Source organism: Borostomias antarcticus, assembly GCF_949987555.1.
Source record: "Borostomias antarcticus genome assembly, chromosome: 3".
In the NCBI taxonomy this organism is placed as follows: Eukaryota; Metazoa; Chordata; class Actinopteri; order Stomiiformes; family Stomiidae; genus Borostomias; species Borostomias antarcticus.
The window spans coordinates 26143911-26156687 of NC_140236.1; the positions used below are offsets into that span (position 1 = coordinate 26143911).

Here is a 12777-nt window from a genome sequence, read left to right on the forward strand (position 1 = left end):
GCTGTTGAGATTGGCAAAATGCTCAACGTAATCAGATTATTGGGGGCATTACGGTAATCTGCAGGGGAAGAAAAGATGCTCACAGAACTGTCAGATTAGCATAGAAAAGTGCATATGGCGACAAAAGACCACAATTTACTTACAACAATACAGTACATGATATAGTAGTGTACAATAAAGTGAAATGACTGACCAAGGGTTTCCTATAAAATATGCCTGACCAGACGGAGTGGACACCAAAGAGCAATGACAAGGGTATTTCTACACCCTTTTTTTCCCAAAGTACGAGAGCTGGGATACTATCACCATTCTGGATGAGTCAGGATTAACTGCATTAAATCAAGACAAGGAGAGGCCAAAACAATAAAGCCAAGATGATGAGTTCACAGTGTCCAAACTTAAAAACATAATTCAGCCCCAAAGCCCGAGCGTGGGAATGATGCGATGCCCTCCTGGCACACTGCAGCACTCAGTCAGGCTCAGACCAGAGAGACGCACCAGAGAGAGTGATGCTGGGCTGATTCAGCAGGACGTTAAATCAAACCCAGAGACATCAATTGCATGCAGCATTATCAATCAGGGTCAGGTGTGTGGGCTATGCGGGCAGATTGATTGGACCGACGATCCATCAAAACTCTGATGGCTTTGTTGGGTTTTCTGCTGATCAGCCAAAGCGGGACATTACAGATGGGAGCAGGGTGGAGGGTGGGTGTGTGTGTGTGTGTTGGGGGGCGTGGGGTCTCTATAGGGGGGATTTGTGAGGTTTGGGGTGGGGGGGGGGGGGGGGGGGCTGGTGTGTTAGCGATTCGCTCACTCCGGTGGTTTGTTTGTTCTAGAGGGAGGGGCCCCCAGGGGGATTTGAGGGGGCACAAGCTCAAGCTTAAAACGGTTTAATAACCAACTAATCCCCCCTCCCCTCATCACGCTGGGCTATATAACACAGAGCAGCCAGCTGCACTCCCATCTTTCTAACAGCCACGGAGAGAGAGAAGGAGAGAGAGAAGGAGAGAGAGACGGAGAGAGAGAGAGAAGGAGAGACAGACAGAGAAGAAGGAGAGGTGCACAGGGTAGAAGAGTAACAAAGTGAGAACAGTCGAGCAGTAGAAGAGTAGAAGAAAAGAAAATTTAAATAAAATCCTGTCTGGGGAAGGTCACAGAGGTAGATATTACTATGAAGCTGGTGTCTCTATTGTTACTGGTGGGTCTGAGTGCGGCAGCCCCCACTCAGGACACTTCGGGGGCGGGGAGCCCCACGCCGCCCTCCCCGGCGCTGACGCCCTCCCCCCTGTCCTCGCGCTTCGCCCTGCTGGACGACGTCCGCCTCCTGGGCAACGGGCTTCTCCAGCTGGGCCAGAGCCTCCGCGAGTTCGTCCACAAGACCAAGGGTCAGATCAACGACATCTTCCAGAAGCTCAACATCTTCGAAGGCTCCTTCTACCAGCTCTCCGTGGTCACCTCCGAGATCAAGGAGGAGGAGGAGGAGCTGAAGAAGACCACGTCTTTCCTGAAGGCCAACAACGAGGAGATCCGGAACCTGTCGCTGGAGATCAACTCCAAGATCAACAGCATCCTGCAGGAGAGGGGCCAGCTGCAGACCCAGGTGGGGGGCCTGGAGGAGAAGCTGAAGGGGCTGTCGCAGGGCATGCTCCCCCCCGAGCAGCTCAGAGAGATCGCCTCACTCAAGGTGAGCCCCTCCCTCAAACCCACTTACCTAGATCCCTGCTGGCCTGTTAAAAGTACACTATTACACACATAACGTAAACAGGCCAGGGTACAATACTGCTCAAGTGGGAATCTTCATTTCTACTGACCGGTAACGTTAATACACCAGTCTTCTTTTTCAACTTGGAAGCTACTGTGTCCTGGCACTTCCTTCAGAAGTCTGAGAAAATGACAGCGGTGGGTCACAAGGTGGTGATGTGTGTTCCAGGAGGTGATCGAGGCTCAGGAGAGGACCATCACTGACCTGCTAAAGGCTGTGGGAGAGCAGCATGACCAGCTCAATCACCAGAAGAGCAAGATCAAGTCTCTGGAGGACAAGGTAGACATCGCACATTTGACATTTTGCAGTACTTTCTTTTTTTTTTTTTAGAACAGTAAAATGAGAAAATTACAATGAAAATATACTAGGCTTACATTACATTACATTAGTCATTTAGCAGACGCTTTTATCCAAAGCGACTAACAATAATTGCATTTAACGTAGGAAGAGCCAATGTACTACTACTTGCCAGAACTCACAAGTGCATCTTCTCTCTAAAACAAGTGACTAAGAGCATAATCTAGTGCTGAAGGCAAAGTGCAAGAATCGCAATCTAAAGTAAAATTGTTCTAGAGATGACCCTACATCATAATGGATATTTCCCATCTGCTTTTGCAGCTTAGCTACGACGATTTCCAAGAGACGGCAGAGAAAGGAGAGCAGTCAGACCAGGGGTCCAACCTGTTCGCATACCTGATGGGGAACTCGACCGGCCTGGACCCGAGCAGTAAGGACTTCCTGCCTGTCCAGTACTCAGTCTTCCAGCCAGAGAAACAGAAACATTAGCTGGCAAAATTTCCGATGACTCATCTCTTGACGGTATTCTCTTGACCGTATTCTCAGACCTCCCCGCGGACTGCAGCGAGCTGTTTGACCGAGGCGAGAGGAACAGCGGGGTCTACCCCGTCAAGCCAAACCAGTCGGAGCCATTCAACGTGTTCTGTGAGATGAGCCCAGGTACAGTCCTCATCACCGTCGGTGACTCACTTCCTTGTTCACCGACGTATCTGCACTATGGATGAACCCATGATGCGCTTTGAGAAAAAGCTAAACTGAGCAGGGCTGACTGTGTGGGATTCTCTCTAGTGGAAGCGGGGTTATCTTTCTACTGATAGCCAATACAGGTTATCAAAGAGTGTTAACTAGCACTGATCACTGTAATGTGTGATCACACATAATCAGTGTAAGGGAAGGGATGTGTCTTATTTATAATCAGGCAGGATCTGTGATATAGGCACATTCCTTGTCTTTTCCGATGAAGATTGAATAAGATCGAAAAGTCATATTTAATAATCTATTGGGAAAGTTTCATTTTTCGACATGCTCCAGTGTGGACTCTCTTTTTCTCATTCGCATTCCTCATCTTCCCATTGGTTCTCACTCCATTTCCCATCTACCCCTGCAGAGGGGGGCTCGACCGTCATCCAGCGCAGAGACGACGGGTCTGTGGACTTCGACCAGGCGTGGCAGAAATACGAGCACGGCTTCGGGGATCTGGAACGTGAGTAGCAGTTCCCTTATCGTCGGTGGCTTTATCAGCGTGTCCTGTTAATACAGGTTAATTAAGTTCTGAGAGGCAAAGACCAGATTATGTCCGTCTCGTTCAAACCCCTATTCTCAGTCGACAGAGGTCTGCCGCCTTTTGAAAGGAAACAGCCACTACAGCATTCTTAAGTACTTCCAGAAGGAAATTCCCACAGGAAGCGTTCATTGCAGCAGATCAGATTGCTGTTGACAGACTGGCTTCCTCCATTGTCTGGCTGTGCAGAGACCTAGCAGCACACACTAGGACCTCGGTCTCAGCCACACTAGGACCTCGGTCACACACTAGGACCTCACTAGGACCTCGGTCCACACAGTGAAACAGAACTAGCAGCGCTGCTATCAGCCACACTAGGACCTCGGTCCACACAGTGAAAAAGAGCAACCGCTCCTTGGGCGAAGAACTGTTGAGAGTTTCTCACACCTCATTATGTCAAAGCGTTGTGAATGCAGCATGGTGCCAGAGGCTACGGGAAAAAAACAGGTATTGAGTGCTGTAATTTTAAGCACTGAAATTCAGCACGAGGGTTTAAGCACGCATTTAAAGTTTATAAGTCAATATAATTCAAGCATACAGCCTTGATATGCCAGCTGAAGGATAAAGTAGGATTGTGTGGTTGTCTGTAAAAACCAAACCATATGGCCATTTAATGACTGTGTGTGTGTGTGTGTGTGTGTGTGTGTGTGTGTGTGTGTATGTATGTGTGTGTGTGTGTGTGTGTTTGTGTCTGTGTATGTATGTGTGTGTGTGTGTGTGTGTGTGCAGGGGAGTTCTGGCTGGGCTTGAGGAAGATCCACACCCTGGCCGAGCAGGGGGACTCCATCCTGCACATCGAGGTGGAAGACTGGAAGGACACGAGGCGCTGGGCGGACTACCAGTTCACCCTGGGGGGCCCTGCTGCCCAGTACACCATCCAGCTCACCTACCTGTCCGGAGACCTTCCCGACGCCATGGCCAACCACACCGGCATGAGGTTCTCCACCAAGGACCGCGACAACGACAACCACCGAGACGCCAACTGCGCCCGCAACTACACAGGTAAGGGGTACACACACCGCACTGGCCCCAGCTACACACCCATGTAACGAGGACCACATGAGCACGTTTTGACAGAGGGTGTTGCCCATAGACGGATTATGAAATGATGGGGCCCTGGGCACAGACACGTAAAGGCCCCCCCCCACCCCCATTTCATTTATCGCCTTTTTGAATTTGCCCAATGAGACGGCATACAATAAGCTTATAATTTGAGAAAAATCACAAGGAATGAATGAATGATTGACTAAGCCCTTTGACTATGCAACAAGAAAGGGCCCCTGAGCTCTTGGGCCCCTGGGCCTGGGCCCGGCAGACCGGTAATGTCTTTGGTGTTGCCGTATTCACGCAGGCGGCTGGTGGTTCAATGCCTGCGGTGACACCAACCTGAACGGGAGGTACATGTGGCTGAGGTCAAGAGGTCGGAACCTGAGGAGGAAGGGGGTCCACTGGAGGCCGGGCACGGGGGCCTCCTACGCCCTCAAGTCCACCAAGATCTCCGTACGCCCCTCGCCCCTCGCCGGGGGCTTCCACTGACCGCGCCGCGGTCACATCAGATCCACCGCTTCCGAGCCAAACAGTCTGGCGTTGTTGGCGAGAACGGAGAACCGGCAAACAAGGTTCTTATCTCTGTCGGAGAACGCGCCAACCTCAAAGTGATGCAACCCCGGCTGGTCAGTGACCTCCGGGAGGCCACTCCAGAAACGCCAGTAGTATTGCGTAATGTCTGCGAGGGCTTTCTAAAGAGGGTAGGTATGGCCAGCAACCTGATTCAACAACATTTGCAAAATATCATAGAACTTCACAGGGAAAGGGAACGATTATAACACAATACCAACAGATTATGATATAACTTGGCTGTAGGGACTTTATAATTAGCGTCTATGGATGTGACACTGCATGAGATGGCAAACTTCCTAGCCCTGCTTAGCATGACCAAATCCAGGCTACATGTATTCTACTGCCCATTCTGCAGCTGTATGTTGCCAAATGCACGACTACTGTACGAATGAGATATTAGAGAAACTACGCACTTAAGATACTCAAATGTTACTGAGCTTAGTATATTAAATTCACTGTCGTTTTTTTACTTTATGTATTTAAAACCATTTTTCACACTGTTCTGTGATGTGCTGTGAAGGGGGAGTCATTTGCATGTGTTCCTGTGTTACTGGGTCATATTGACTCCTGCCTACTTCTGTCTGCATAAACGGCTCTACTGTACATAGTGTTTCATACTACATCACACTTATCAGAGGGACTCTGGTATATCATATTTATAACAACTAATAAAAGCAGGATAATCAAAACCAATCCTTGTGTCTGGTCTTTGTCTTGGGGGGGGGGGAGTTGATTATCTCTAGACCAGGGGTCTCAAACTCAAATTGGCTTTGGGCCACTGCTGGTATCGTCAACTTCAACTACTACTAACTATAAGAAAGTGCAATGTTTCGGAAAATGTCATTTTTTATTTCCATAACTAGACTCACAACTCAGTCTCTAAATGTTGCAAGACTATTCCATAACTAACATTTTCATCATACAATTTTAAACCAGTTTCCATTCATTTTAATATATTTTACCAGTTAGTGCTGCAAATCTTTTTTCCTTACTTTTATTTTATCTTGAATAGCCTACATTTGTACTACCTACTATTCTTTTTTAGCTGCAAGATGCATCACTACTGTAAGCCTGCCCTGGACCTGTAGCTAGCTACTTGCATTTATTCAAGTTCAGGTTTGTTTCCATTTCTTACCAGACACTTGAATACATGTGTAGGCTACTACTCTATTTCTGGCTAGACACTTATCTTGAAAGACTGAGACGTCAGCCCTCTCAGCTGTGTGGCTTGTTTTTTCCTCTCGTCTTCCAACACTCTCCATGTTTAGTAATGAATAGCTCTTAACATTATATTCCTTCAGAACGGCGACTTTGTTCTTGCATATCAGGCAGGTAGCATTTCCATTGAACTCTACAAAAAATACTGCAATGTCCATCTTTCTTGAAACGGTCTGTGTTCCTAACGTTAGTTAACCATAAAAACTGAGCTGCATTCCGTTCATAGTCACGTGCGGATTGATTGCACCTGTGACTGTTTCGCATTGTAGGCCTGTCTGCCAGCGCCGTTTAGAAGAAATTATTTTGCGGGCTGGATTACATTATATTTCTGACATCATGTCGCGGGCCAGATGGAGTGGTGTGGCGGGCCGCAAGTTTGAGACCCCTGCTCTAGACTGTGGGTTAGCAATGTAGGTTAGCGTGTAATATTGGTGTAGCCCACCAGCGTGGCAATGTTAGCGTGCAATGTCATCTCTTACACATCCTGTTGCATTTCACAAACAATGATGAAACAATGTATCCCTGACGTCTACTGGACGTGACCAACGCCATGCCTCCAACTTCATCTCTTTCTTCATACACCACAGCTGAGTCTGATTAATGATCTTGATAGCATCTTAAGAAAAGAAACACGGAACCATTGCATTCCATTTGCTTTAATCACCTTCAGCACAGGAAGAGAAACCCGGCCACCCATATCAACAGCACAACTCTGGCCCAAAAGTCTATTTGGAAATGACTATTGGCGCTCTCATGTTTTGGGTAATCCGGAGCCCGCGCTCACGCCAGGCCATGGGGCTATCAGCAGACAAATATGGCATGAAGCTGAGGAGGCCATGTCAACATGAACCTCTGATACACACACACACCTGCGCAACTCCGAAAATAGCAGCCGGTCAGGGCGAGCCTGAGTACACAGGAGGCGAGGACGAGGAGTGATGTCAGCGTATAAACGCACGTTGACCCCGAGTCTCGGACCGTGGTCGTGAAGGGAGAGGGAGAACAGAGGAGGAGAACTGACGGCTTCTGCTAGGCCATTTCATAAGGGCCCACTACGCACACACAGCTGCTCAAATCACATGCTGGTCCCAAAGAGGACTTTATACACAACCTTTTCAGATATGTCTTGAATTCTACGATGAGTCAACTGGGACGACTGGACACTATATAAAATTGCATTCCAGGGCTTAACATTAAGCTTTTTCAGGTCTTATCAGGTACTTGAGTGATGTGTCCTTATCTACATTTGAAAAAGCAATATATAGGGCATAACAAATTTCACTACTATTGATTTGATACTGATGTATGCTTTATTTACACAATATTATGTAATTATGTAAATAATGCTTCATAAACATTATAATTTTCAGTGAGGGATGCTTTCTCCACCTAACCCATAAAGTCAAAAATCGAATACAGTGGTAAAATCCATATGTCAATGAACCTAAAGCGGCTGCTATGTGAAGACGTATATAACGGTCTGTACACACAGTAATACAACAGAAATGGGCTTTCATTCCAATTTTTAACTTTCGTTTTTTCAAACGAGCGAGCGTCTATGATGACAGTGCTCTGAATCTCTCTGTGATCGCTACTTGATCTGCACATGAAATAAGTTACCACGCAAGTATGTTGCCCAGTATTGTAACCATCGCCATATTGTAAATGTGCTTGTCCCGGTCAAGCACACAAGCCTTAATGTCCAGCCCTGCGTTCATTCATCTGAAACATTTGCAATGTAGTTAGGTCTGCTTGCTTGGCTTGACCTATGACCCATGTACAGACCTGTTCCACGACAGTGCCTGCTGGTGGGCTGGTAGTTAGAGGGTAGCGTTGCTCACCTGTAGGTGGTGTTGGGAACATAGACGTCCCGGGCTGGGAACTCCAGGATCTCCCTGGTGGGCCTCACCCTGCTGTCTGGGTAGGGCTTGACCTGCTGCAGGTCAGGGGTCAGGCAGTAGTGGGGGTTCTCTGGAGCCGGGGAGATGTCGATCTTCAGCTGGGCTGCGGAGGGAGCCAGAGGACGTCAACGCTCCGTAATACACACATGCGCGCACACACACACACACACACACAGACACGCATGCACACACACACAAACTAGGCTTGTCAGGGTTGTGGGTGTTCCCGGTGTTACTCAGTGTTGGGTCATACACCGTGTGTTCACCGAGTCGTTACTTTAACACCACCACACCGTTGTTTTCCACCCCACAGTCGTTTTACCCATTTAGTTAATTTTCACATCGGCGCCCACTATCAAACTCAAACAAGAGTCTGATCTGCTTCTCCACATGCGCACACAGCACAGAGCGCAGTCTAGAGGAATAAGATTTCAGTTTGAATTCAAGTGAAGAGAGGAGGGGGAGGAGAGGGGAGGGGAGGGGGAGGTTATGGCTAATAGCCTCTCGTGGCTAGCTAGCCTAGCTAGCATTCAGCTAACCTAGCCACCTGTTGGCTGTTCAGCTAACCTAACCTAGTGGCTGTTGCCATTAGCTAGCTGGCTAGCTTATTCTAGCGTTCTCTTGCCTATTCTAGCAGCGTTCTGTTCATAACACCACTGATTTGCGGAGGCAGTTTGGCGTCGTATGCCTCCACAGCTTGCTCGGAAACGCGTGATCAGAGAAAATGTTCTGCTCGGTCCTGTGCTTCTTTATAATCAGAAACAGAATTCATTTAGTGCCATGTAGATTTTCAACATACAAGGAATATGCTTGGGGCATGTAGCATGTTCCTAGTAGGCCATGTTGAAAGACTGGATGGCAATACACTAATTCTGATTATCAATCAGCGCAGGACCGAGTGCAACTGTACTGTGATCGCACATTTGCAGGCAAGACATGGAGGCATACAAAACCAAGTTTAAATAGGCTACACAACAGTGTTGTTCAACATAAGACAAAGGTCTAACGTTAAAGATTAAAGTAAGCACTCTCTTATTGTAGGCCTAGGCTAGCCGGTATTTTCATGGGTTTATTAGTGGGTGGGAAAAAATCCACAGTGACATCCTACACACACACACACACACTCACACTCACACTCACACTCACACTCACACTCACACTCACACTCACACTCACACTCACACTCACACTCACACACACACACACACACACACACACACACAGGGTGAAGGTGTTACCTGTGATGGGTCTCAGTCTCCTCAGTACAGAGGACGGTCTCCTCATGTCCGCCAGGAACTTATACAGGTCCTCATCACTCAGTCTGTCCCCCTCCTAATGCACACACGCACGCACACGCACGCACGCACGCACACACACGCACACACACGCACACACGCGCGCGCACACACGCGCGCGCGCACACACACACACACACAAATACTTAAGTGACAGGATAAAAAGCAGGGTGCTTTGTACTGTATACGCTGAGGAATGCTTAAAGGTGCTCACTGCACGATTGATAACAGCAGTCTGAGCGGGGTGTGAGTTTGAAGTGTATTTGTAAGGTGTAAGTGTATTTGTAAGGTGTAAGTGTATTTGTAAGGTGTAAGTGTATTAGTAAGGTGTAAGTGTATTTGTAAGGTGTAAGTGTATTTGTAAGGTGTAAGTGTATTTGTAAGGTGTAAGTGTATTTGTAAGGTGTAAGTGTATTTGTAAGGTGTAAGTGTATTTGTAAGGTGTAAGTGTATTAGTAAGGTGTAAGTGTATTTGTAAGGTGTAAGTGTATTTGTAAGGTGTAAGTGTATTTGTAAGGTGTAAGTGTATTTGTAAGGTGTAAGTGTATTAGTAAGGTGTAAGTGTATTTGTAAGGTGTAAGTGTATTTGTAAGGTGTAAGTGTATTAGTAAGGTGTAAGTGTATTTGTAAGGTGTAAGTGTATTTGTAAGGTGTAAGTGTATTTGTAAGGTGTAAGTGTATTTGTAAGGTGTAAGTGTATTTGTAAGGTGTAAGTGTATTTGTAAGGTGTAAGTGTATTTGTAAGGTGTAAGTGTATTTGTAAGGTGTAAGTGTATTTGTAAGGTGTAAGTGTATTTGTAAGGTGTAAGTGTATTTGTAAGGTGTAAGTGTATTTGTAAGGTGTAAGTGTATTTGTAAGGTGTAAGTGTATTTGTAAGGTGTAAGTGTATTTGTAAGGTGTAAGTGTATTTGTAAGGTGGTCTTACAGCGGCGGCTCTTCCCACCTGTTTGAAGAAGTTGGTGACCGTGAGGGTGGCGGGTCTGAAGCTGGTCAAGCTGCACGACTCGTCTCCGCTGGTGGTCCTCTCCAGAGAGCGCCGGCCCACAATGCTTGAGTTCCTTCGCTCCGACCACGAGCCTTTCCTCTCTGCGGGGAGATGGAGGGGGGGGGGGGGGGGGGGGGGGCACAGCCAGGGTCAGCGTCAAAGAACAAAGATACCACGGAAGGTCAAAGGTCATACTCTCGCATGAGGTCACACACCTCATAACACACAGTCACGGTGTCGTTGGCTGTTTTAACCTTGATTTGTCCTTCGCTCTCGATTGGCTCCCGGTTAGATTTAGAATTCAGTTCAAAATCCTGCTGACTGCATATAAAGCTCTAAATGGTTTAGCACCTCAGTATATTACCAACCTTATTCACTGGCAATCATCCACTAGATCCCTTAGACCCAACACTCTATTCCGCCTTCACGTCCCACATTCCCGTTTAAAGGGGAAGGGAGATGGAGCCTTTTCAGTCACAGCCCTCAAATTGTGGAACGAGCTGCCCTTAGACTTAAGAGCTGCTCCCTCCATCGGTGCTTTTAAGTCCAAATTAAAAACCCACCTGTATTCTCTAGCCTTCTCAGGGGACTAATGATAAATGTCAGTAGGCTATCATGTATTGTGTTAATGCGTTGGCTTGTGTTGTCTTGCATAATCTGTTTGTGCTTTGTTGCTCTGCTTCACGTTGTCTTGTATATGTGTCTTATTGTTTTGCTTTATATTGCCTCGTATTGAATCTGTGTGTATTTTATTGTTTTATTGTGTGTTGCTTTGTATTGAATCTGTGTGTGTTTTATTTATGTACAGCACATTGGTCGGCCTAGGCTGTTTTAAATGTGCTTACAAATAAACTTTGACTTGACTTCTTCCTCAGCTTATTATCTGTTGTGATGTTTGGGCCGTTTGCGGTGCGGTTCTGACCTGGCAGGCCCATCTCCAGCTCCGTGTCTCTCTCCAGACTGCCGGCGCTGTTGACGATGTTCATCAGGTGGATGGCGGTCCAGGCAAAGGGCATGCGGTACCGGCCCAGACGCTGGCAGAACTGCTCTGACTGACCGCGCAACTTCTCCAGCTTCTCTTTGTTCTGGGGGGTCAGAGAGGAGACATTATCAGTAGGGTTGCAAATTTCAAGGAATTTCATTAATCGATAAGTGTTAACCTTAACAACGATAGTCGATTAATTGATAAGAACGTCCCGCGCCGGACTGTGCTTTGCTCGCTTAATTTTTTTGTCTCCTTCCGCTGTGTCGTTGAAATGTCCCGACATCCCAATTAGTCTTCACTACATGGCGTGGCGCCCTCATGTGCAGTCAGACCTTAAATCATAATTACATTTCACGCAACTCCCGTTGATAAATTACTTTTCCATTAACAAGCAATTAATCGAGTAACCAAATCTTCTCGAGTAAGTACTTAAGGGCAATAATCGATAGCCGATTAACTATTAACATCCCTAATTATCAGTGAGCCGGTCCTGTTGGACTTCATCTGTATTGAGCATAATCTCGGAGCCGGCAGCACCGTTTCACTGTAACTGTACAGGTACGTTATATGAGACAAATAAATCTTGAATGTTGAATCTCTCTCATGAAGGTGATTACTGTGTGGTGAGGTCATACCTTGGCTGCGTCGGACTCTTTGAAGACCATGTAGGGCTCAGCGCACTCCCCGATATCTCCCTGCTGCAACACCTTCTCCAGCTAGACGCACCGGGGAGGAACAACCACAGGGTGTTCACAGACATGGACAGGGGTCACGCACGCTCGCTCGCTCGCACACACCCTACTCAGCCACGGCCAAGGTGCTGTTACCTCGCCGGACACGAAGCGACTTGCGCGTAGTAACGGTGTGAAAAGTTCATATCATGATTATAGTGACCAAAATTATCATGGTTATCAGTATTATCGCGGTATTGTAAAATGTGCTGAAAATTTTCAAAAAATACTGATACACACTGAATACCACCATGATACCACTTTTATATTGAAAACCACAAATAAAATTAGCAGCACTATGAACTTTTTTTTTTTTTCATAAACATTAACATAATGCGTCACAGAGACTGTTGATAACTTCAAACACGGTTTTAATGCTAATTTTATCCCGATAAATGTAATAGATTTTTACCACGGTTTATCATTATACCGGTTATCATTCCATTCCTAGGTGCGCGCCTCACCTGGATGACGAGGAAGACGTCCTGGGAGGGGTAGGTGATGGAGAAGATGGCGGAGCGCGCCAGGGTGGAGATGGCCGCCGTCTGGATGTGGGGACGCAGCATGGACTTGGTCTGCTCCGAGTTCAGGTCGAAGAAGAAGTTCTCCGATATCTGCAGGGGAGACGTGCGAGATGACGCGTTGAGGATGAGACGGACGTAGCAGGCAGGGGACACAGCAGGCAGGGGACACAGCAGGC

At 47.1% G+C, this 12777-nt stretch overlaps 2 protein-coding genes across 2 annotated transcripts in view; one reads left to right on the plus strand and one right to left on the minus strand.

Moving 5' to 3' along the window:
- Nucleotides 1-12777, minus strand: part of dock7 (dedicator of cytokinesis 7) — a 63448-nt gene that overhangs the window by 37821 nt on the left and 12850 nt on the right. The window contains exons 9-14 of the mRNA XM_084462128.1: nt 12542-12691; nt 11982-12062; nt 11284-11446; nt 10320-10462; nt 9319-9412; nt 8021-8183 (exon numbers count right to left, since the gene is read on the minus strand). Of these exons, the coding sequence (XP_084318254.1) occupies nt 8021-8183; nt 9319-9412; nt 10320-10462; nt 11284-11446; nt 11982-12062; nt 12542-12691 (794 nt within the window). The remainder of the gene's footprint in view (nt 1-8020; nt 8184-9318; nt 9413-10319; nt 10463-11283; nt 11447-11981; nt 12063-12541; nt 12692-12777) is intronic.
- Nucleotides 995-5622, plus strand: angptl3 (angiopoietin-like 3). Its single transcript, XM_084462126.1, has 7 exons — nt 995-1684; nt 1931-2041; nt 2381-2489; nt 2606-2719; nt 3168-3263; nt 4071-4343; nt 4693-5622. The coding sequence occupies exons 1-7, from the start codon at nt 1172-1174 to the stop codon at nt 4875-4877; spliced, it is 1401 nt and encodes a 466-aa protein (XP_084318252.1). The 5' UTR covers nt 995-1171; the 3' UTR covers nt 4878-5622.

Bases quoted from the DNA above. Each gene is read 5' to 3' on its own strand.
- angptl3 (XM_084462126.1), top strand. From the start codon at position 1,172: ATGAAGCTGGTGTCTCTATTGTTACTGGTGGGTCTGAGTGCGGCAGCC. The intron at 2,720-3,167 runs GTACAGTCCTCA...CTACCCCTGCAG, and splicing joins GTTCTGTGAGATGAGCCCAG to AGGGGGGCTCGACCGTCATC. The intron at 3,264-4,070 runs GTGAGTAGCAGT...GTGTGTGTGCAG, and splicing joins CGGCTTCGGGGATCTGGAAC to GGGAGTTCTGGCTGGGCTTG.